The sequence below is a fragment of the Vicia villosa genome, unplaced genomic scaffold, assembly GCF_029867415.1.
Source record: "Vicia villosa cultivar HV-30 ecotype Madison, WI unplaced genomic scaffold, Vvil1.0 ctg.001519F_1_1, whole genome shotgun sequence".
Classification (NCBI taxonomy): domain Eukaryota; kingdom Viridiplantae; phylum Streptophyta; class Magnoliopsida; order Fabales; family Fabaceae; genus Vicia; species Vicia villosa.
This window is the reverse complement of record NW_026705649.1, coordinates 420,974-446,285: the sequence shown is the minus strand read 5'-3', so window position 1 is coordinate 446,285 and position 25,312 is coordinate 420,974. Positions and strand designations below refer to the sequence as shown.

The 25,312-nt window shown below is 36.8% G+C and overlaps 3 protein-coding genes and 1 pseudogene across 4 annotated transcripts; all 4 read right to left on the bottom strand.

Moving 5' to 3' along the window:
• Positions 1-4,490: 4,490 nt before the first annotated feature.
• On the bottom strand, positions 4,491-9,229 carry LOC131635613 (uncharacterized). 2 transcript variants are annotated; one of them, XM_058906248.1, is made up of 10 exons: positions 8,756-9,229; positions 8,600-8,656; positions 8,436-8,513; positions 7,232-7,285; positions 6,533-6,615; positions 5,857-5,956; positions 5,707-5,769; positions 5,112-5,384; positions 4,937-5,001; positions 4,491-4,823 (listed from the first exon to the last, which is right to left on the bottom strand). In XM_058906248.1, exons 1-10 carry the CDS (start codon positions 9,020-9,022, stop codon positions 4,820-4,822), a joined length of 1,044 nt encoding a protein of 347 aa, XP_058762231.1. In that variant the 5' UTR covers positions 9,023-9,229; the 3' UTR covers positions 4,491-4,819. The 2 variants fall into 2 exon arrangements, with proteins under 2 accessions (XP_058762231.1, XP_058762230.1); XM_058906247.1 differs by having other exon boundaries at positions 4,941-5,001; positions 8,756-9,225.
• A 1,978-nt stretch (positions 9,230-11,207) lies between these two features.
• On the bottom strand, positions 11,208-12,648 carry LOC131635632 (uncharacterized; annotated as a pseudogene).
• Positions 12,649-12,874: 226 nt separating this feature from the next.
• LOC131635631 (glutathione S-transferase T3-like) lies at positions 12,875-13,858 on the bottom strand. The gene is made up of 2 exons (XM_058906265.1): positions 13,327-13,858; positions 12,875-13,284 (listed from the first exon to the last, which is right to left on the bottom strand). Exons 1-2 carry the CDS (start codon positions 13,856-13,858, stop codon positions 12,875-12,877), a joined length of 942 nt encoding a protein of 313 aa, XP_058762248.1.
• Positions 13,859-14,965: 1,107 nt separating this feature from the next.
• Positions 14,966-19,839, bottom strand: LOC131635612 (YTH domain-containing protein ECT4). Its single transcript, XM_058906246.1, has 6 exons — positions 19,472-19,839; positions 16,786-17,084; positions 16,019-16,672; positions 15,686-15,898; positions 15,359-15,532; positions 14,966-15,258 (listed from the first exon to the last, which is right to left on the bottom strand). The coding sequence occupies exons 1-6, from the start codon at positions 19,530-19,532 to the stop codon at positions 15,136-15,138; spliced, it is 1,524 nt and encodes a 507-aa protein (XP_058762229.1). The 5' UTR covers positions 19,533-19,839; the 3' UTR covers positions 14,966-15,135.
• Between the last annotated feature and the right edge of the window lie 5,473 nt (positions 19,840-25,312).

Sequence of the window (25,312 nt, the reverse complement as noted above, 5' to 3'; positions counted from 1 at the left end):
GTGCTTAGAAATTCTTTCTTTGATCTCCATTTATACAACTATGTATTTATTTATTTCTAACTTCTTTAAATTTGATTTTGATTAGCTTCGGTAAACTTACACTATCACTCAAAAAAATTGTTTGTATTTACTTTTAAGAAGATTGATCCTTGAATCTAAATAAGTTTGTACAAATAAATTTGCGATTGTAACAAGTAATTGTAAAAACTATCATTAAAGAAACTTTCATGCAACAAGAATATTAAAGAAACTTTTATTCTAACAAGTAATTGTAAAAACTATCATTTATTCTTTATTTTAATACTTAAAAAGCAAGACAATATTCTTGCTCCTGGTGTGAGGATCACAAATGTCTTCTTAAAAGTTGTGACATTAAAACAGGAGTCTCATGTTTTATGCTTGAAAATTTCTTTATCAACCCCCATGTCTTCTTGGTCACCTCTGGTGAAAAACCCAAATTATCCCTAACTTCGGAAATGCATTTTCGAAATGCAAGAAAAAGGTGTTTTCCGAGATGCATCTCCGAAAGCGCCTTTTTTTTTGAAAAAATTGTCTTATTTCGGAAGTTCATTTCCGAAAACAGCATTTCGGAAGTTCATTTCCGAAATACTGCGCGTTTTGCAGATTAAGCAAAACAGCCCCCTCCCCCTAATCATTTACCCTAATCTTCTTCCAAACTCAACCCCAAGAGATTTTTGTGCAAACCAGTTCCAAGCTACCTCAAAGGCTCCATCTACTTGCTCTATTACATTCAAAAGTCCTCCAATCTATTCAATCGGTAAGCATTTTGATTTTAAGATCTATGATTAAAATGTATATTAGGGTGTTTACAAATAGCAAAAAATGTATTAGGTTAGGTTTATACTGATATTTAGGATGTTTAGAATGTGTAGACATAGGTTTGATGTTTGGTTTAGGGGTCTGCCATGGAAGTTGCAGAAAACTTCCTCGCAGGGGTGTTTCGGAAGTTCATTTCCGAAAACACCTCCATCCCAGTTTCGGAAATGAACTTCCGAATTGTATCAGAAGTTCAATTTTTTTAGTTTTTTTCTTTTGTCTCGCATATTAATCGATTTCAATTGTTTACAGGAACATGTCAGGCAACCAACCAGCACGCATCAGACAGGGTAGGGAGACTCAGACTGCGTCGGCTAGACGCGAGCGGGCGGCGGCGCAGCTGGCGTCGACACAGGGACGGGGGCAGGGCCGGGGACGACGTGTGCGAGTTCCCGTGGGCGAGGGAGAGGGTACATCTGCTTCAGGATCTAGGAGACGGTTGGCTCGGGTATCTTCTTCCCGCCAGCGAGAGGAGGAGGAGGAGGAGGAGGATGAGGAGGAGGTGGCGGCAGTGCCCTACCACGAGCCGGAGGGGGCACCGGATGTTGACCCTCCAGCCGGGGAGGAGGATGAGCAGGAGGACAGCTATCCGGGAGGGCCCTTTGACACTTCCGTGCTGATTCACTACCACGATCACGTCGCTCGGCGTATCTGGGAGGGAGAGGTATTTTTTATAAATTAACCGTTTATTTGTCACCATTTTTTATAATTTAACCGTTTATTTGTCGCTTATTTAATATATGTCGCTTATTTGTTTTTTTTGTAACAGGAGAGAGCCGTTGAAAATGGTGAACCACGCCCGGAAGATTTTCAGTCTGTTTAAACCAGCAGCTGAGTGGTTTAACGACCATGTGCGAGGTTCAGGACTTAGCGGGCTCTGCATGACGGGGTACACCACCATCAGCACCGGCATGCAGGGGGCATTTGTGGAGCGCTGGCACAAGGAGACGTCCTCTTTCCACTTGCCGGTTGGGGAGATGACGATCACCTTGCATGACGTGCAGTGTCTTCTCCACCTGCTCATTAGGGGGTCGGTGTTGCACCACTCCCGGATCCAGAGGGTCGAGGCCATTGAGTGGATGACGCTCTATTTGGGCATGGAGCACGAGGTTGCTCACTTTGAGTGCGTCACGACATCTGATCCTCATATCCGGTTCACCACACTGAGCGCTTATTTTGAGCACCACCTGAACGCGGCGGCCGATGCCGAGCAGGAGGGTGACGAGCTATTCACACAATATCACCGCGGCTGCGCTCTCCGGTGCTGGTACATGCATGTGGTAGGCGCTGCATGCTTTGTAGACAAGAGTGCAAGGTACGTCGACGTGACCTACCTCCGCTACTTCATGGACCTGGATACCGTTCACCAGTGGAACTGGGGGGCAGCTACTCTGGCATACCTCTACCAGAAGCTGAATGAGGCCTCCAACTGGAGGACGAGGTAGTTGGTCGGATCCTGCACACTACTTACGGTACGTTTTATTTTAATACATTATCGTATTTATTTATTTATTTATGTTTCGTATTTATTTTTAATACATTATCGTGTTTCTGTTTCAGAGCTGGATCATCTCCTACTTCTCCCGCATCCACGGCTTTCACATCGATCCTGCGTACGTGGACGCCATGCCCAGGGCCGCCAGATACGTTCTCCAGAGGGGGAACGATGCGATGGGATCATACCGTGGATACCTGGACCGCACGATGCACGACGACGTCACCTGGAGGCCGTTCAGCGACTACGCTCAGATTGTCCCCTTTGACGGCATTGCTCTATATTCAGGCTGGCTGGCATGCGGGACTACCATCATGGTCCGGTATCTCCCTGAGCGGTGCATGCGTCAGTTCGGATTCGTGCAGCGGATACCCAGGTCACCCTTTGAGGCTGCTCCCGACATAGTGACCCGAGTGCAGCTCACTGCCATATGGGAGGACTGGCATCATCATGTGGTACCGCAGGAGTACCGTCTCACTCGGGTCACACAGGACTGGCACAGTGAGGAGGGATACGTCACATGGTTCTACCGGGTGTCACATCCTCTGCTGAGACCCGACGTTCCCGGCGCTCCTAGGCCAGCACACGAGGAGATCCTGGAGAACCAGCAGGCCGAGGATGATCACGCCATTGATCTCATGCCGATCTGCCAGCGGATAGAGATGCTTGGGCGGGACGCGTTGGATCGAGGTGTCGTTCAGCAGGGCGGTCCAGAGGCTGTGGCCGTGATGGAGATGATCGTCACTGATGCGGGCCGTGCGGCGGCATACAGGCGGCAGAGGAGGTCCCAGGGAGAGAGGGTTAGGCACACCCAGTAGTGGTCGGGTTTATTTATTTTTTGTTTTCGGATTGTATCTTTAGCACATTATTATTATTATTATTATTTGGATTCAGATCGGTTGTATATATTACTTTTTTTTTATCATATTAGTATTTTCACCTTTATATGTCGTTTATTTTATTTCCCGGTTTCTTTTAATTAAAAATACGAAACTGTTAAGAAAAACATAAAAAAAAATCTCTGTTTCTGCATAATTCGGAAGTGCATTTCCGAAACCCCTCAAAATCTGAACAAAGGTGTTTTCGGAAGTTCATCTCCGAACACACCCCCCATGAAGTGTTTTCGGAAGTTCATCTCCGAAGACACCCCCCTTGAGGTGTTTTCGGAGATGCACTTCCGAATTGTGGAAATGTTTTTAAAAAAATCAAAGCTTCGGAAGTTCATTTCCGAAGCAGGAGTAATTTGGGTTTTTCGCTGGGGGTGACCCCATAGGAAGGTGGCTAAAGAAATTTTCTTATGCTTTTATATTGTTTGGTCCCTAAATAGTTTATCGCCCCACATACAAAAATAGTAGTAACTTCTTTTTATTCTACTTTAACATTAAATAATTGTAAAATAATTTCTTAACTGAATTTTGTATTACTTGGCCTCTAGGCAATTGCTCGTACTTAGATGTTCATCCTCAATCTTAAAAAGATATCTTTTAACTAGAGAATTGTATTATTTCTTTGTCGCACATGATACCCAACTGTTCTTTTTAAATATGATTTTTTTTTCAATCATATGATCTGTTTTTTAAATGTGATGAAAAATAAGAAATGTAGGAATTATTTGAGTTTAACAACTAGGACGATACTTGTTTAGAACTGACTTGGACTATTTATCGTGCAAGTAAACTCAGTTTTACCACTCCATGCAGTCCTGTAACCGTGTACTTAATCCTAATAGCCTGCACCAAATTTGGTTGTTGAAGTTTTAATGTTTCAATAAAATCGACCAAGTATCTAGCTTGATGATTTATGTTTAACCCTCAACTAGAAAATATGGAACACAACAAATTACAATACTTTATTTGGAATTTAACTTTAGTAAAGACTCAAATCAAAGACTCATATCTCAATCACTCATAATTTGTTAACATAAAGAGTTAGAAAGATACAACTTACAAGGGTACAAATAAATAAATAACCACTTTAGTCCACTACCATTTCCTAGAGATTCAAAATGTTAAGAGCAAAAGGAAGAACCTATCTCAAAATTAATCTATTAGGTTGATGAATCTCCTAGAATTACAAGTCCCTTTCAATGAACTCCTAGAATTACCAGTTGTTATGATCAAATTAATTTCTAGGTTTAAGGCTAGGTACCTCCAAGAAGAGATAGAAAAATATGTATTCATTCAATGCTTTTAAATTTCATGTTACAGTATTTATATTATTTATTCTCTCAAAAACAGTCATTCCTACAATTTGGCATTTTTGTTATCAACTATATTATAATATTAGTTATAAATACCCATGCCTAAAATACTTGCTGTCTAGATTTTTTTTATCTCATCTCTTCTTGGAGCTACTAGGCCTCAAATCAGGATCATAACACCCAATGTCTACTAACTAGGTAGATCGTATTTCACCTCTGCCAAGTAGAGACCACATGCCGGGGCCATTGGACTTGCGGCTTTAATAGTCTTTGCATTCAGAATTCTTTCAACTGAAATGGTACACCAAGTGAAATCATTTTTAGCCGAAAACATAGTATAGATATTGTCAAGTATCTATGAATATATATTATCACATACGAAAAGAGAAAACCGAGATGAGTACCTACCATCTGGAACTGTTAAGTTTCCAGTGCCAACTGCTTTGAGAACCCCAACAAGTAGTCTAACCTGAAATGAATGACCATAATTATTCAGATCAAAACAGTTTGTCCATGCAGGATTAAATCACAAAGCATAACATACAACCTAGAAGCCTCATTCGAAAGGAAGATACCAACCTGATGGTATAGAAAAGCACGTGCGCGTGCAGTTACTACCAAACAACGATGATACCTTCTTTTACCAAATCCCACATCTTCATTTGATGTCCTTACTTCATCAATTCTTGCACTAGAGCCAAGAGGAATGGTGGATTCAGATTTGCTGTGAAAGCCATGAAGATCATCAGCAACTTTAATTTGTCGTTCTCTATCCATTACAGATGGAAAATATGGACTTGGTATAACTTCAATGACACTGAGTTCATCTAAAGTTCTAATTGGTGATTTTGCCTGTAAAGGGGTAATTTTGCATCATATTTTCTGGTTTATATAAAATAAATTTTGCATGATATGATATAGAACTTAAAACAAGACCTCTAATTTTGAAAAGAAAAGATAAATAGACACAGTAATAAGCTCTTCAGAAAGAATATACAAGGAATATTAAACTGAAATTAATCCTTCAAGTAATGGCATAATAACAACTTATAAGTGATAATCATGAAATTGATCCTTCAGAGGAATACAGCAGAGGGTCGATGGGTACTAGGAAGTTTATCATTATAAATTATTATTGGTTACAAGTTACAACATCGGAGAAAAGAAACCTCACCTGACAACCAGCTGCCCTGAAAGAACTAAAATCATGATGTCCAACTAGAACTCTGCATGCTTCCTGCATGGATATCATTTATCACTCGCATCTCATATGATAGTTCTGAAAGCATAATAATCTACTAAATATAGGAAACTGTTAACTAACTTGCATTGCTGGAAGATTAAGCTCCTCCTCTACATGCCATGCTCGATCTTTCTCCAAGGTTGACAAAGGCTCTGGCCCAGACAACAGGCGATAGAAGTATCTGAATGGAAGTTCCAAGCAATTCTCAAAACATGATCACAAGATAATAAAAAATAAAGAAAGAAAGAAGAATAAAAAGAACTATTGGCCAGTGCATGATAAAATATACATATACATCATTAGACAGTCTAAGATCAATCTTGTCGTGATATTCTTAATCATCCCTATCATATACAATCAGTGTTGTCAATGGCGGACGGCGGTCCATGGTGGAGAGCCAAAATCCTACCATACCTGCCGCTGTGTGGTGCTGTTATAGCGGATTATGACAGAAAAATCCGCAATATCAGCCAATATTTACCATTGCGGCGGGCCCAAAAACCGCAATATCAGCCAATATTTACCATTGCGGCGGGCCCAAAAACCGCCATGTATATCCGCCATAGCGGCCCTATTTGATAACACAGTATACAATAGAGAATTTTTATATATCAAGCAACTCATCCATCCATAATACAACAAATGTCAATTGCAAATAATAATAGTTTCATAAAATAGAACTTCACGAAAGCCAATGATGCTACATAATATTGTAAGTGCATTTGTAACAAAGATAACCAATGCACATGTAACTTACGTGCGCTCTTGTGCGCTATATCTGGCATGCAAATCTGATGGAATACATCGAACATCAATGACCATTAAGTCACCATTTTGCTTCTGAAATAAATCAAATTGCCAAAAAGAAAACTGTCAGGAGCTTTTAAGCACACACACTTTACTCGAATGGTATCAGCTGATAAATTATGGAGAAAGTTGATCCATGTAGTCGACCCCACTTTGTGGGATAAGGCTTGGTTGTTTGTTTGTTTGGTTTGGTATCAGCTGATAAATGAAACTTCAGGAACAATTGAGGTTTTTAAAAATGTGGCTCCAACTTTATATTCGAGCCAAACATGTAGTTGATAACAAACATTGGAACAGAGTCACAGACTTGAGCCAAACATGTAGTTGATAACAAACATTGGAACACAGACTTGAATAAGAATATATTCAATAATTCATTTATCTTCTCGAAATATACATTTTAATTGAAAATGAAGTTTGTTCTAGTATAAAAGTTAAGAATCCAGACTAAGGGAAAGCTATTATAAACAACACATCTATTCTTCAAAAACATGATTGATTTCCCATTCAGTTATTATTTGGCATTTACATTGCCTCAGATGAAAACTAAACATGATTTTGATTATGACAACAGCATTTTACCAAAGATAGAAGAAGCACCAATTTCAAAAGATATAGAATAGAATTTACCAATCATAGAAGAACACACCTGTAAGAAATGGTTCACAGCCCTTCTAACCACAGCAGGTTCATGAGGTTGTAACTGTATTTTAACAAAAAAAGAAGTTAGTGAAAAATGATGCAAAAGGGACAGAGAAAAAACAGATAATTCAATCAACAATTAGAAAAGAACAGAGACCCGCATCATCCACCATAATACACATCTGAGAAAAATGCAAAACTGACAGCTTAGCAAGAAGTGGGAAAGTATAAAGTAAGCATCAATTCAAAAGAGCTATCAGCATCAAGATTAATAAACTAAGTATGCCTATATCAAACCAAGACAAGATGTCTCCTTTGTTTGCGCACGCAGATTACTAAATTGATTCTTTAAGAAGCTACAATAGCTTTATTTACAACTTTAAACTAAACTCATTTGACAGAGGGCACTTTCCGCCGACACGTCAATCAGAAGGCGTATCCCCGCACCGGACATGTATTGTACACCGACACGCATATGACACGTATTAGACACTTTTTTGAAGTGTCCAACGGAAAAAAATAATTAAAATGTAACGGACACGGATACAACACACTCTTTCAAATAATGGACACATCAACCTCTCAAATTCTCATAATTTTAAAAAATAAAAATGTTTTTTACCTTTCATATTCCATTTCCCCCACTATAAAAACAACTCGTATTCCTTATTTTTTCATCTTCTCTGTTTGTTTTCATCTTCTTTGATTGTTTTTATCTTTACCGCATGCCGCTTCGCCACCATCCGTATTTCACTCTTTTTCTCCAGATACTCATTCTTTTTTCTTTCTTAATTGATAGTACTCAATTTAAGTCTCTTTTTTTGTTGATTGAGAGTACTAGATTTAATTATACATAAATTTTGGTTTTCATTTTAGACTCTTTATAAATTGTACTCATAAATTGCATTATTTTATTAATATATAAAATATATATAGCCGTGTCCGTGTCCGTGTCCGTGTCCTATGTTTTTTACATTAGCAGTGTCCTCGTGTCCGTATCCGTGTAGTGTCCCGTATCTGTGTCCGAGTCCGGACTTCATAGGATCACACCAACGTAGATTGGGCAACAATTCATCAAAGGAAGTTGCACACAAATCATAAATTCATCAAAATTGTTCACCACAAGCGAAACACATACAATCAACTATGTTGAAGTTTATCATGTTGAACATTAGTGAAAGAGAAAGTTGAATTATAAGTGAGATACCAACCACTTCACCGGGCTTCCTTTTGCTGATTCGCTCGATATCTACATGACAAACATTCGACAAAGCATGCACTCCAGCATCCTGAAACAATCGATAATTTCTCAAATCTCATATTATGTTATATACTAATACAAATTCTAATACATTATCATCAGCATGATACTCACAGTTCGACTCGAACAAATAACCGAAACTCGTTGTCCAACAAATTTACAAAAAGCTTCCTACAAATGCAAAACATTCAAGAATCAATCAATCACAAAAAAAGTACAACATTACATTACATAATGAAAATGGAAACGTGGTGTTAGTTACATTGTTACCTCAAGAACACCAACGACAGTACGGTCAGTGAGCTGTTTCTGAGAACCACAGAAGCGAGTGCCGATGTACTCAATCGCCACCAGGTAGCGTTGAATCTTATGGTGTTGGTTCATCTCTTGCTTTTGGTCTTCGGTCACTGTCTTTGCTGCTTCTTCTTCTTCTTCACCGTCGTCGATGGGATTGGGATACTCGATTTTTGAAATCTTTGACGGCCTATTGTCACTGCATTCTTCGAATTCAACTGTGTGCTTAGAGTTTTGTGACATTGAATCGGTTCCAACTTCAATGGTGCACTGTCACTCACACAGAGGTTAGGGTTTAGGGTTTCAGATTTTCCATGGCTAAATGCAATAAAGAATGATTAAGAAAAAACCAAATTAAAATAAAATTGATTGTTTTCGGTTTTAAAACCGAACCGAACAAATGAAAAGCGATATAATTTGGTTTGATTCTCGATCTTAGTTTTAGTTTATAGAAATCAAACCGATGAATCGAACCAAAGAATATCATTTCTCTTTAAATTTGTTGTTCTACTCATCATTAAGTCCAAGTTTTGTATTGGTCCAACTATTCTCTATTTTTCTTACACTTTTTTATTTTAGCAAAACACACCTCTAAAACCAAACTTTAGAACATAAAAAGTAGAAATCATAAGTCACAAAAACTTGTTTAATCATAAGTCACAAAAACTTGTTTTCATTAAACTGTTGCTCTTGATGTCAGTTGTCAGTTGCTCTTCCTACCGCATTCTAATATGTTATGGTCTCTTTTTTTGTATTTAAATTCTTCTTCAACAAAATTTCTTTTAGTCTAGATACAAAATAATTTTAATGTGTATTTGAGGTGTGAAACATGTTAATTGATGTGAATTTTGTTGAGTATTTGTTAAACTTTTAAATCTCTTTTCAACCTTTTGATGTCAAGTGTCAACTTATATATTTAATAGTGAACTTATTTCATAATGCAATAGAAATCATGTCACTTTTCTTATGAAATAAGAGTATCTTGTAATTTGTTTGAAAAAATAGAGCATAAAATAAATTAAAAATATATATTATTTCAAAAAATAATAGCATAAATTTCATCGAAAACCGTGATAGTAGAGAATATAATGTTTGAAAAAAACACTATAAACCGATCGACCAAACCAAGGTTTGGTTCGGTTTAATTTTTGAAAAAGGTTAAAAATCAAACCAAGCCGATGGAGATATCAATGTTAAATGGTTATTAACCGATTTAGTTGTTAATGGTTGGTTATTCATCTATATAATTCATATATAATTAAATGATTATTAACGGGTTAAGCTATTTTTGGATTCGGTTATAATTTTGTTATTATCCAAAATCTAAAATTAATCTAAATATTTAAATTTAATTATAAATTTTTTAATTTTCAAAATAAAAAATATTTTTAAAATTGGAATTATAAAAAACGGTTATATAATCATGACGAGTTTTATAATAAGTTTTGGTTAAAATATAGTTATGGTTTATAAATTCAAACTATTTAAACGATTTGAAAATAATTATGATTTGGTTTCTAAAAATAACCAATTATGCACACTCCAAAAAATTATAGTCATTCAATTGTTCTTAAGCATAAAAATTAAATATCAAACATTAATAAAGATTTTTGTATTTCTCTAAATTCTAGTATAGTTTATGTATTTGTACTTCTATTTTGGGTTTAAAGTAATATATTGTCGTCTTAGGTTTTGAGTTCTATTTAGTTGTTTGTGTAGTTTTTACCACTTTCTTCTCTTTCTAATTTAGATTTTGTTTTAAATATGGTTAGATGTAAAAAAGATGTGAGTGGGAAGTAATATTGTGCTAAGTTGTCAAAGGAGATTTTTGGCAACAGAAGAAACTAGTTGACATTCACAATGTTAGTAGAGATTATAATGTGAATATGATGACTACAAAGTGGTTGAGTAAGAGAATTCGTAATTTTTTAAAGGATAATCCTAAAATGAATATTAAAAATATTAAGAAAAAAAGCTTTAAAATTTTTTGGAATGTAGGGGTAAACAAGACAAATGCAATTAGGACAAGATGTGCAGTTAAAGACATCTTAGAACTGTATACTAAATTTATGAATATTGTTATGAAATTCTAAGAGCATCTCCAATGGTGAACCCATTTTTGGGTTCCTTGTGGGACCTATTAAGCCACGTCAGCTTGAAGCAACTCAACTAATTTTTCGCTCCAATGGTGCAACTCTTAAGAACCCATATTGGGTCCCACGATTTTACTTTACTTATTAATATTTTATTCATATTAAATTTTATAGCAATTAAAATAATAATTTTAATTATTTAAATTAAAAATGATATAAAATAAATAAAATTCAAATTAAACTTATAATTTAAAATGATAATTAATATTAATCTCAAATACATGACATATAATTAAAAATAATAAAAATAAATAACATCACATAATAAATTAAACTTAAATTTCATCATCTACATGTCCAAAACGTTCCCAAATATACTCGACTAAATCTCCTTGAAGTTGACGATGAACTTGTTTTTCTCGAATACTTGCTCTTCTTTGTAGTCTTGTTGCAAGATTCGGATGAGGACCGCTAAATGTTTCGGTTATTGAGTTGTTGTCATCCACATTATCATAAGAGTAATCAAAATTACCTCCATATGTATGTCGTTCGTCTTCAACAATCATGTTGTGTAATATTATGCATGCATATATGGTATGCTTGAGGGTGTCCATGTGCCAGGCACGTGCTGGGCCACGTATAATTGCAAATCGAGATTGAAGCACTCCAAATGCTCGCTCCACATCTTTTCTAGCTGATTCTTGATGTTGAGCAAATAACTTTTTCTTTTCTCCATGTGGCATTGAAATGGTCTTGACAAATGTAGCCCACTCGGGATATATACCATCTGCTAAATAATACCCCATGTTATATGGTGTCCCATTGATTGTATATTGCACATTCGGAGCATGTCCTTCCAAAATATCGTTAAACACGTTGGATTGGTTTAGCACATTAATGTCATTGTTTGAACCTGCAATACCAAAAAAAGCATGCCAAATCCATAAGTCTTGTGATGCCACTGCTTCAAGCATGATTGTGGGCTTACCATGATCACCTCGACGAAACTGTCCTTTCCATGCAACAGGACAATTTTTCCATTCCCAATGCATACAATCAATGGAACCCAACATACCTGGAAAGCCACGTGACTCTCCCATTTGTAAAAGATGTTCAACATCAATGTTGTTAGGCTTTCTCAAATACTCAGCCCCAAATACAACATTCACGCCCTGAACGAATCTTTGTAAGCACTCAATTGAAGTGCTTTCACCGATTCGAACATATTCGTCTACAATGTCAGCAGCAGACCCATACGCCAACATACGAATAGCAGATGTACATTTCTGCAATGGTGAAAGACCCATTTTACCAGTTGCATCAACCCTCATTTGGAAATATTCATCATGATTTCCAAGGGGGCATCTACAATTCGAAGAAATACATGCCTATGCATTCTGAACCTTCTTCGGAATTGAACATTTGTGTATACTGGATTTTCTGAGAAGTAGTCATTGAACAATCGATTATGCCCTTCTTCACGACCTCGATCTATCGTTGTTCTTCTCTTTGGCCTAGAAGAACTTCCAGATTGAAGTTCATTTTGAACCTCTTGTTCTTCATCACTGTCGTCCATAAATTCTTCTTCAACCAACTCCCAAAATTCTTGATCGTAATTATCTGAATCGTCTGAATCCATTTTAGTAAATAATGAGAGAAGAATAAGATGAGAATGAGAAAACAATGACATAAGTGGTAGTATATATAATGGTTTGAATAACGGCTAGTTTGGATAACGGTTAGTTTGAATAACGGCTAGTTTGAATAACGGCTAGTTTGAATAACGGCTAGTTTGAATAACGGCTAGTTTGAATGACATAATATTTATTATAATTTAAAGTGGTACTAATGACCATGTTACATGGGTGTTGATAAATTAAAGTGGTACTAATGACCATATTACATAGGTGTTGATAAATTAAAGTGGTACTAATGACCATGTTACATAGGTGTTGATAAATTAAAGTGGTACTAATGACCATGTTACATAGGTGTTGATAAATTAAAGTGGTACTAATGACCGTTTTACATAAGTGATACTAACTATATTCCATTTTTTTTTCATCTTATTACAATATTTTTCATGAATATCTCGTTGACTATCGCTCATAGTAGAAGTGTCTTTCATCATTAGTTGCACTACCTTTAATTCTATCTCGTCCTCCTTACTTTGCGCTAGTCTTTCCATTGACACTAATCTTTTATTCCTTGCATCTTGCGTTGCATTTGGAATTTCCTTTGCCTTACCCTTCCTTTTTGCTGCTTTTTGTCCCATTGGACGCTCCATTGGTGATGATGAGGTAAACTCATAACTTGAAGGTGTATCTGGGTTATCTGATGATGCCTCACTAACATAAGTCTTTGTTATTTTTGAAGAACTTCCAATCGATTCTCCCATCCATTTAGGTTCATCTTTTAACAATCGTCATGCGTACTCAAGATTGAATGTTGTACCTTGATCCTGAGCAAAAAATGCATTTGCAGCGGCCATGATATCGTTCTCTGATGTCCCACTTTTCTTTCCATTAACAGCTTGTTTGTAACACCCAACAAATTTTTGAACCAAGCTATTTATTCGATGCCATCGACACTTTAATTGTCCCTTTAACTTTTCCCGCGATTGCCCACGATACTCGTTATAATTGACAGCGACTCTTACCCAAAAACTCTCAACCTTTTGATCAACTCCCACAATTGGATCCTTTGAAACATTGAGCCATGATTGGATAAGTAGTATATCCTCATCCCTTGTAAAGTGCTCTCGAGATTTTTTTTTAACAACAACCCTTTCTTCTTTTTCAGTGCCAACTTGAGTAGAAAATGGTGGAACTTGAGTAGGAAATGGTGGAACTTGAGTAGAAAATGGTGGAACTTGAGTAGAAAATGGTGGCATCGGTGGAATTTGAGAATTTTGAGGATTAGGATTTTGATAATTTTGCATGAAATTGAACATAGCTTGTTGATAATGAAAATGATTAGGATCCATTTGACCTAAACAATTGTAATTTGAAGTAAAAAAAATGAAATTTTGAGTTAAAATGATGAAATTGTGAGAGAGAAATTTGAAATTGAATAGAAAATAAAAGTGTTGGTAAAATTTGTGTTAATAATTTTTTTAAAAAAACTAAATTTATAACAAAAAAAAATAACTTTAAAAAAAAAAATTAGCCGTTCAACAACGGCTCTTTTTAATATTATAACATTATAATATTAAAAGAACCGTTGCAATATTATAGGATGATGACCACGCTGGCAATGGTTTTGAATGGCTACAGTGGAAAAGTAAATGTCCATGTTGGCAAACCAAAGCGAAAATCCACCGCTGGAGGTGGTCTAAGAACAAATCATGGTTCCACAGTTAAGTCAAATGTCCAACTTGTGCAAGAAGTAACTAATAAAATGTCTCATTTCAATATATTATACATATATTATGCAACATAAGGAGAGTTTCAAGCTTTGTTGACCTCTGATTGGTATTCATGAGTGTTTTTTAAATGGTCTTTGTGGAGGACAAATATTGAAGCCATAGGAAGATATCCTAATGACCATGTTAATAGCGTTTGTTGTTGTTGAAGGGGAAACAAAGGATAATTGTACATGGTTTTTAGAACTTTTGATTGATGATCATGAAAGTAGTTCTTAGTCTCGTACCTACACTTTTATATTTTATCAACAAAAGATTATTATCTTGTATTTATGTTAATTTCACCTTAATCTGGTATTTATCATGTATTTATGTTGTATTGCAGGGTCTTGGATGACCTTCTACCGGGTGCCAAGCCACTCGCACATCAAATTCAAGCCACTCAAGCAACTCAGACCAGCCAGTCAACTCATGGAAACCATGCAAAGGTAAAAAAATTGAATGTTAAGAGAGCTCCAACAAGTGTTCTATTCCCAGGTCCTACTACCACATTGCCACAAAATGTTGTTAGATCTTCTACACGACTTTGTTCATATCAAACAATGAGGACTACTCTAAAAAAGAAGACATTTTAATTTAGAAAAGTAGATTTGTGAATGATGTAGGATTATGAATGTTGTTTGTTAATGAATATTGTTGAGCATATTTTGTAGATTATTTGAAAGGCACTTGTAAATGTGATCTGAACTTTATTGAAATGCAAACGTTTCGAGTTCATCTTATGTATAAAGTATCATAAATTAAATAAGAGCCATAATTATCTTAACTCTCTAAAATATAAAATAAATTAATAAAAAAATCTGGCCATCCTTTTTTTTGTTGGTATTTGGTCAATCATATTATCTAAAGCCTTGTCTTACAGAGGGATTGAGAGAGAGGTTCTTTGTTAGTTTGACCAGACTTTCTTGATTGCTACCACTTGAATGCATCTCTATTTTCTCCTCTCTTGCCTTCATAGTGTTCTGCACAATATCAAAATACTTGCAATAAATCACATATATTCTATGTTGCAATCGCGTATATATTCAGCAAGTTTTCTAGACAAAACAAAATTGAACTTACATAGTAACTGTCATTGTGGTACACTTCCTGTTTTGGACCTGTATGCTTAGTAATCTTTTGGGAATGTATTAACTTCTCTCGATTTTCATAGAAATCAAAATCATCCAATAGACAAGTCTTAGCTTGATAACTTTTAAATATTTTCAGCATTTCCAGACCCTCTTTCAGTCCAATCTGCAAACCAGACAATTAATGGTTTAATGATAAATTGTATCCAACAGAAACGCACAACTTCGGTACAAACTTTCTTTTGGGGTATGTAACAGCTATTCCCATCGAAGACTATGAGAGAAGAATTATGTTAACATAATTAAAAGTAAGAATTACCTCTTGTGTGTCCCTACTGAAAGTTACACACTTGTTCTCATTGTTTTGAAGGATGATGTGCACGAACTGGCGATTCGGAACATCTTTTATTATATGCCACTTAATTGGGAAGAATCCGTTGTATTTGTCGAGTTTCCAAAATTTCATATCTTTTTTGAAGTCCACTGGCCCAAGCATCTCAGCTACTCCGACAAACTGCCCACTTGCATTAACCTTATTTGACAACAAAATACATTCAGGACAACTGAATACTTACGAAAAGATTCGAAAACACGAACCCCTAATTCTTAAATGTAAAACAACAGAAAACTTTCGGATGAGATTTTAACTCACCGAAAAGAAGAGGAAGACTGGGCACTGTGTGCCTGCCTCGCTAAATTTAGCTTCTGCATTTTGGAATGCGGCGTTCAACTTCTTATTTCCATGTGGAGTGCTTGTCCAAACGTCATGTTTAATACCCTTATGAATGTCATCTTCATTGAAAGATTTAATCATATAAAATTTAGCACTTTCATATTTAGTTTGGAAATCCGGAAGGTTATATCGATCTCTGCATACTGTGATTGCAAACTCATCCTTAACAACGGATGATTGTGGTTGAGAACTTTTTTGATGAAACCGAGGACCCCGAGTCACTTCCTTAGACATTTCAGGCACTCCACTTCTGAATTCCTCACTCAACAAAACTCTATCATTTAAATTAGACACTCTACCATTTGGTCTGTAGTTGGTAGAAGCATTCGGTCTGTAGTCGGTAGAGGCATTCGGTCTGTAGTTGGTGGTAGAGGCATTCGGTCTGTAGTTGGTAGAGGCATTTGGTCTGTAGTTAGTAGAGGCACCTGGTCTGTAGTTAGTAGAAGAATTTGGCCTGTAGTTTGTATGCGGGAAGACATGGCTTCTTGGGTTGGCAAATGATGAAAAATTTCCTGTTTGGTTGTAGGTCCTTGGAGGTGCGGCAGCTGTAAAATTAGAATGCAAATGAGGAGCCTGCAAAATAAAACATTAACTCGATCAAAACACCATAATTCTACAGAAGTTACAATGAAAATATAAAATACATAACACAGAGTTCGTGTACATCATAATCTACAGCTGATTACCTTTTTTTGAATTTCCATTTCTTTTCTATCAGTCAAAATCTTGGGTAACCTGCTGGTTAAACTGCCAGTTCGATGTGCATACTGTGAGCTGTTTTGATTCTCTAAGGTAGAAGATTTTGGATAATTTTTTGCAAATACAGAACCACTGACAGGTTTATATCGCATGCCAACAGAAGGTGATGCGGAAGAACGATAAGGCATGGCTTCTGATTTATGAACACCTGGTTGTTGAAAATAACTGGTGTAGGACAGGTCAGGTTGCTGATCAGCATAATCCCCATCGACGCCGACAACAGTTCCTGATATTATAAAGGGCATAGTCAGTAAAGTAAGAATAAACGGGAGAACTTTGATCACATTCCAAGTAAACTAGTAATATATTGTCCATGAACTTGAATCATGGAGAAAATTGAATATTATATTCTGTTTATCAAATGTACAAAAGCCAAAAAGCTAAAATATAGTATGAACTAAGCCCGGAAAATCTAGTACTTCCTCCGTTCCTTTTTAAGTGTCATTTTTTGACTTTTTACGCATACAAAAAAACTAATCATTGTTGTTACTTTTTAAAAAATAATTTTCTTTTTGCCTATAATGCCCTAAACTTTTTATTGCTTTATTTGACTTTTCTCTCTATATAATAAATGGCTAGGGGTAATTTTTGACAAAATAACAATCATTACTATTTTGAAATTTGAAATGACACTTAAAAAGACACAGAATTTTCTTTCAAAAATAACAATTAAAAAGGAACGGAGGGAGTAATAGCTATCCTAAAACTAAGCGAAAAGGAAATAAAATCTGTACGCATTAGAGAAAATAAAATCTATAAAACAAAATATTTTCTTAAAATACAATAATCTCCCTCGACTTGGTGAATGAATATCATTCTCAACCTGCAATGTCTTTATACTTCTCTATAGGAATTCCCTGTGAGAAATGAAGCCCTGAAGGGATGTATGCCGTACATCTGTGCCTATAAAACATTCTTTCTAGTTTCCCCTTGGTGAAAGATCGTTTTATCGGTATGTTTCATCGAAACGCGCTCAACCAGGTTGTGTGTAATGTTAATGGTTGATTTTTAATCACAAATTAGCATTAATTTAATTGAGGTCATGCGGTACGATGTCCATCCATAACAGCTCGCAAACCCCTTAAGACACAGCTCAAAAGTCAAAACTAGGTACAGAGATGTGCCCTTTACCTCACATGGAAGGAACTAGGTTCAAATATGCTCAAAATAACCTTTTAAACTCAACAATGGTGGCTAGAAACCTGGTCTATGGTGGCTAATTCACAGAAGGCTCCTAATACAATGGGGTGTAGCTTGTTGGATTTAGAGAGCAAAAACAACAAGTTCAGCAGTAACGAAACCACAAAGTAAATTAAAAAAAGTAACCGAGCTGAGTCGTGAATTAGATTCCCTGTCCTTGAGAGTTTTATTCAGGTATTATCCTAAACACTCCCCAGGATTAAACAGCTCCTTTTGGTTGCAGTAACCAGGAACTCAAGAACTAGCAAGAATCTCAGATATATATTGCCCAAGAACAAAGAAGGGAGGAGAAGATAATTTTCTGGCATATAGTTTCTTGAGAAATAAGCCAACTATTTATAGGACAAAATTGGTGAATAATAACAAGGTAGAGGAAGGAAATAAATGATGGGCAGCAAAGTTTAATAACTTGGGCGGCAGCACAGCAAACCATACTGATTTAGCACTGAACTTCCACTGGTGGAAGTTGTTCTTAAAAAGGTTGCAGTAGTGTTTTGGTCTGATTTCGCACTAACTTCCACTAGTGAAGTTGTTCTTAAAAAAGTCTGAAGTAGTGTTTTGGTCTGATTTTGCACTAACTTTCACTGGTGGAAGTTGTTCTTAAAAATGGCTACAGTAGTGTTTTGGTTTGATTTCGCACTAACTTCCACTGATGGAGGATGGACTTTAAGGTAATGCAGTATGACTTCCATCCATAACAACTCGCAAACCCCTTAAGACATAGCTCAAAAGTCAAAACTAGGTTCAGAGATGCGCCCTTTACCTCGCATGGGAGGAACTAGGTTCAGATATTCTCAAAATAACCTTTGAAACTGAACAACGGGTGACTAGAAACCTAGTCTATGGCGGCTAATTCACATAAGGCTCCTAATACAATGGAGTGTAGCTTACACGCGCCAGAGATTGAAACAATAAGTGGCGGCAAACCAAAGCTCCAATGATGAAGCATAAGGACTCTAAATCGAAGGTGGTTAAGGTTATTCCACCAATAAAGCACTGAGGCTTTCCACCTCCAAGCTTCTGATTAATCATTCCAAGCTCTAATGACAAATTTCAAATTTTCACCAATTCTAGAACGATCCTTTCGAAAAAGAATCAGTCTGATGGCCCCTGGCCGACATGTTGGACTGCGATTTTTTAAAACCAAAACCTAGAATTTGTACAACCTGATTTAATTTCCACAGCATTGAAGCAACACTAGCAACACCTGTTCGGGTTTCAAATTCGCGAGTATAATTATAGTTATATATACATGTATGAATTCAAATTATGATCAATTAATTCAATAACCTCTAAATCACAAGATTTAACTAAATTCATAACCATAAATTCAGAAGTCGATAAATAATTCAAAAAATGAGAATGAATAACAATCATTGTAGATACGTAGTAATTTGAATGAATTGACGTTACCTTCTACAGCACTATCCGAAACTTGTGGCGGGGAACCCGAACCACCATTGGTTGAAGCCATTAAGACAAAAAGAGAACAGAGGATGAAGTAAGTGAAGTGAAACAGAGGGTGTAATTAACCGCACGTAAGGAACATAGAGAACACTACACAGTGGTGAGTGGCGAAGTGGAATTCACAATCGCAGATAGAGAGAGGTTTTGTTTTGTTGCGTGAAGAGATCGTGGGGAGCGAGAAGGAAGGAATGTTCGTTTTTTTTTTTTGGTTTTTATATTTATTTTTTGTGTTTAATAAAAAATGGGTATTTTGTTGAACCCTTGACCCGAACAGATTTTAGGGTTTCTGAAAAGAAATCTAATTGGACGATGTACTGTTCCCCTAGTTTTTTGTGATATCAAACTCTGATCCCAATCCCAAGTGTTACCATTCATTACACAACATACATGTCACTCCTAACTAACCCAACTTCTTAGATCCCACAACAGAGAGTACTTATACTTTTTAAATTTATTAAATAATTAATGTATTAAGATAAATATGTATTTGTTTCAAAATTAAAATTATATATATTATTTTTGAGAATTTTTATTTTTGTTTGATAAATAATTTAAATTTTTATTAATTATTAATAAAACATATTTAATTTAAAATTTTAAAATAAAAAATAAAAGACTTGAGTAAATATAAGTGAAAATTTATCCGTGGTTAACTCTTATGAAAATATAAAATTCTTATTCTATTACATGGGAATAAAAAATAAAAAAATAAAATATAAATTAAACTCACATCACATGAATAAAAAATTTCAAAGTGTTCCCTGTATAGGGTGTCTTATTCGGTTGAGTCAGAAGCCTCTCAGAGGTTTGTTAAAGCATACGTGGGCAGAGTGTCTGTTATAGGTTCTACATACCATATGCAAACCAAGTTTGAGATGGAGGGGTACTTCAATGTTAGGGTCACGCCGTTGGGTGAAACTTTGTGCCTTTTGGAAGAATCGGAGAGGGGTATTATTGATAATTTCATTGAGGAAGGTGAAATTTGGTGGAAAAATTGCTTTGAGGAGGTTTTCAGATGGGGAGGAGGGAGTGGTAGATTCGTTCAGACCTGTATGGATTAGACTTCGAGGAGTGCCGGCTCACGCATGGAATACGGAGTTTTTCGCGTTGGTGGCTAACTCTCTTGGGAGATTTTTAGCTCTGGATGAGCATATTGGCAGTGGGCACTTTTTTTATTATGCTAGGATGAGAGTTCTGGTTTCGTTAGAGTTTATCATGCCGGAAAGGATTCCGGTCACGGTCGACGGCAAGCTATTCAATATTAGTCTCTCGGAGGATTATAATAATGTGGTATCTTGTTCTGAAGATTCTGATCTAGAATGCTCTGTTTCGGTTTCCTCCGAATCGGAATCCATTTTATCTTGTTTTGCTGTTTCAGAGGAAGATATTGAAGAATTTTCCAGTTTTGACGGGTTGGTCGTCGTTGTTGTTGACGCAGTCGGTAAGGAGGTGGTTCCGGCGGGTAGTAAGGGGATGTCTGATGGTGAACACAGCCTGACTGATTCTAATGAGAAGGATTTGCAGAATTTCGTGAGGGACAGTAGCGCGGAACAGCTTGGTGACTCTACTGTTCCGGAGACCACTTTCTCGAGGACAAACTCGTTGGAGATAGCTGGGGCTGTCGGTGGTTATGCTGGAGCAGCTGGCGATGTCTCGAAGCCTCGCGTGTTTGACCAGCAGCACGGAGCGGCTGTTTTGAGGCCATGTTCTGCCAACGGCCAGCTTCCAATTTCTGGGCAGGCTGCGGCTGAAGGTGTTTGTTCAGGGGAATTTATTCTTCCTAATATTGGTTCGATAGGTGTTTTTGACAAAGCGGTGAACGTGGCTAAATTAAACAAGAAACGTCGTTGTAAAAAGGTGTGCTTTAAGAATCTGTCGGAGTGTGGAGGTTCTCTTCATAGGAGAACAATGAAAAATGTGTCCAGGGGGAAAGGTAAGGTATCAGCTCTGGTTTTTGCAGGTGGGAAAAAACAGAGGAGAGCTTCTTCATGTGGGGGCAGCAGAGTTTTTTCTTCGTGCAAATCTGGTTCTAGTTCCTTTTTTAAGCTTTCAAAGGATGCTGAAATTTCTCAAACAGGGGATGTTTGTCATGGAAATTTAAGTGGAGACAGTGACATTAATAGGAATAATGGTAGACAATGGGGTGCTTTAGACATCGAAGCCGGAACTAAAATTTGGAAAGCAATGGAAGGGTTGGGGGTGGTGGCTAAGGGAGGTGATGATATAGTTATTGAGAAAATTGAAGCTTTGGAGCGTGAAGCGGTCTTGAAAAAAGCTGGTAAGAAGGAGTCAAATAATGTGGGGTCATGATTATTGGATCTCTTAACATTAGAGGGGGTGGCAATGCTCTTAAGAGGAGAATAATTAGTTCTTTGGCGATTAAGAGTAAAGCGGACATTTTTTTCATTCAAGAGACCAAATTATCTAGCATGCATGACTTTGTGGCGAAGAGTTTTTGGAATGCCAATGATATTGGTTATTCTTTTTCTAATTCTTCGGGTAGATCGGGAGGCCTTTTAACCTTGTGGAAGGAAGATGGGGTTGATGTTTTATTGAGTTTTAAAGGGGAGGGATATCTTGGAGTGAAGGTGTGTAAGAACAATAACTTCTTTTATTTGATTAATGTTTACTCTTCTTGTGATATTGTCAAAAAGAGAATGTTGTGGCGCAAGTTGTTGGAGTTGAAGGATGTTTTCAATGATGGCGAGTGGATTATAGGAGGTGATTTTAATGCCATTAAAGTGCGGGAGGAGAGGAAAGGTAGAGGTGTCACTTCTAATATTTATGAAGCTATAGAATTTGCGGAGTTTATTGAGAAAAGCTTGTTGGTGGACGTTCCTTGTAAAGGAAAAAAATTTACTTGGTATAGCGGCGATGGAAAATCGATGAGTAGGATCGATAGAATTCTCGTGTCGGAAAAGGTGTTGAATGATTGGGGGGTGATAGGGCAAGTGGTGGGGGAGAGAGATGTTTCCGACCATTGCCCCATTTGGTTAGAAATTGATAAGAAAGATTGGGGGCCTAAACCATTTAAGTTCAACAATGAATGGTTGTCGCATGATTCTTTTATGCCTTTTGTGGAGGAAGAGTGGAAGAGTTTCAAAGTGGAAGGTAGAGGGGATTATGTCTTGAAACAAAAATTATTTCTTCTTAAAGGTCGGCTAAAATGGTGGAATAAGGAGGTTTTTGGAAGAATAGATTTGGACATTCAAGAGGAGGTTAGAGAAATCAATCGCGGGGATGATTTGTTGGAGTTAGAGGGTGAAGACTTTCTACCGGATACTTTGTTTAGGAGGAAGGAAGCCACTAGCTGGTTTTGGATGAAATTGAGAATAAAGGAGAATATGTTAGTGCAAAAAGCTAATTTGAAATGGTTAAAAGAAGGAGATTCTAATAGCGGTTACTTTCACAAAGTCATGAAGGAGAAAAGAAGACACAATCATCTAGGGCCTATCAACACTTTGGATGGGAGGTTGGATAAGGTAAAGGAAATTAAAGATTTTGTGGTAAGGCATTTCTCAAAAAAATTTGATGAGGAGGAAGGGGTGGTGTCGTCTTTGGAAGGTATCTTATTTGATCGCATTAGTGAGGAAGATAAAGTGTGGCTTGAAAGACCATTTCAAGAAGTTGAGATTCTTGAAGCGTTAAAAAGTTGTGGTGGATCTAAAAGTCCGGGCCCGGACGGATTTTCTTTCCTTTTTATTAAAAGATGTTGGGCTTTTTTAAAAGAAGATTTCTTGAGATTTTTTGAACACTTTTTCGAAGGAAAAGAATTATCAAAGGCGGTTACTTCTTCTTTTTTGTCTTTGATCCCGAAGACCGCGAACCCACTTTCTTTGGACGACTATAGACCAATTTGTTTGGTGGGTTGTATGTGCAAATTCATGGCGAAAAGGTTGGCTAGTCATTTGAAGTCGGTGTTAAACACTATCATTTCTCCGTGTCAAAGCGCTTTCGTTCCGGATAGGCAATTACTTGATGGGGTGTTGGTGGCCAATGAAGTGGTGGATTTTGCTAACAAAGAAGGTAAATCTTGTCTTCTTTTTAAAGTGGATTTTGAGAAAGCTTATGACAAAGTTTCTTGGAACTTTTTGAGACAATTGTTATTAAAAATGGGCTTTGGTGGAAAGTGGAGAAGATGGATGGAATTATTGGTTTTTAAGAGCGACATGTCGGTGTTGGTAAATGGGAGTCCTACTAGTGAATTTTTGGTGAAAAGGGGTTTAAGACAAGGTGATCCTCTTTCGCCTTTTCTTTTTGTCATGGTGGCGGAGGCTCTTACGAGGTTGGTTCGGAAATCCATAGATATTGGAGAGTATGAGGATTTTTCGATTAATCGGAAGTGTGGTGTTGATATTTTACAATTCGCGGATGATACTTTGTTGGTGGGTGATGGTACTTGGAAACATGTGAAGGCGGTTAAGATCGTATTGAGAGATTTTGAGTTGGTATCGGGTCTTGGTATTAATTTTCACAAAAGCAAATTGATTGGGATAAATGTTTCTACGAACTTTTTGGAAGCGGCTTCTTTTTATCTTTCATGCAAATTAGAAAGTGGTAACTTCCATTTCCTTGGCATTCCAATTGGTTTCAATCCGAGGAAGCCGTGCACTTGGAACCCTCTTTTAGAAAAGATGAAGATTCGCTTGATGGGTTGGAAAAATTGTTTTTTGAATCTTGGCGGAAGAATAACTCTTTTGAAGTCCATTTTGAGTTCTCTAGCTATTTTCACCATGTCTTTTTACAAGATGCCGGCAAAAGTGGTAAGAGAATTTTCTATGTTGCAAAGTAACTTCTTATGGGGAGGGGTGACCGATAAACGGAGAATTCATTGGGTAAGTTGGAAGGGTGTAACATTGCCTTATTTAAAGGGTGGTTTAAACATTAAGGATTTAAATGATTTTAATCTAGCACTTTTAAATAAGTGGAGGTGGAGAATTGCTAATGGGGGGAGGTTTTTGTGGCTAGAGGTTTTGAAGGCGCGTTATGGAGATATTAATATGCATCTTTTTGGTGGCGGGGTTCATAAGAAAAACTCTTTTTCTTCCTTTTGGTGGCGTGACTTGCTAAAGGTTGGAAATTCTTCTTTTATCCATAAAGATCCTTTTCTTGAGAATAGTAGTTTTATTGTTGGTAATGGATTTAGCACTCCATTTTGGGAAGTTTGTTGGTTGAACGATGTATGTTTGTCGGAAGCGTTTCCGGAGCTTTATAGAATTTCTTTGTTGAAAAATGTTTCCGTAGCGGCAATGGGAGGATGGAGTGAGGGGGTTTGGAAGTGGGGGGATTTGGGCATTTCGTTGGTAGATACGGGTGAGGCGGATTTATTATCCGAGTTGTCGTCTTTAAGGAACTTTTTGGAATCTTTTGCGGGTTGTAATTTGGAAAAGGATTCCGTTAGTTGGAATATTGAAACGGATAAGATTTTTACGGTATCATCATGTTACCGTCGGTATGCTTTTCGGCGAATTCCTTTTGGCCCCATTAATAAGAATGATGAAGTGTTGGAAAAGATTTGGAAGATGGAGATTCCGTACAAAATTAAAGCGTTTGCGTGGAGACTTTTTGTGAATAGGCTTCCAACCAAAGATCTTTTGAAAGTTAGAGGTATTGCTTTTCCTACTTCTAATTTAAATTGTATCTTTTGTGGGTTACACTTGGAGGATAGAGATCATATTTTCTTCAATTGTTATGTAATTAAACTTGTTTGGAAAGATATTGGTGAATGGGTGGATTTTTCGGGTTGGAAAGAGGAGGATTGCATTCCTCTTTTTATGGAATGGTTTG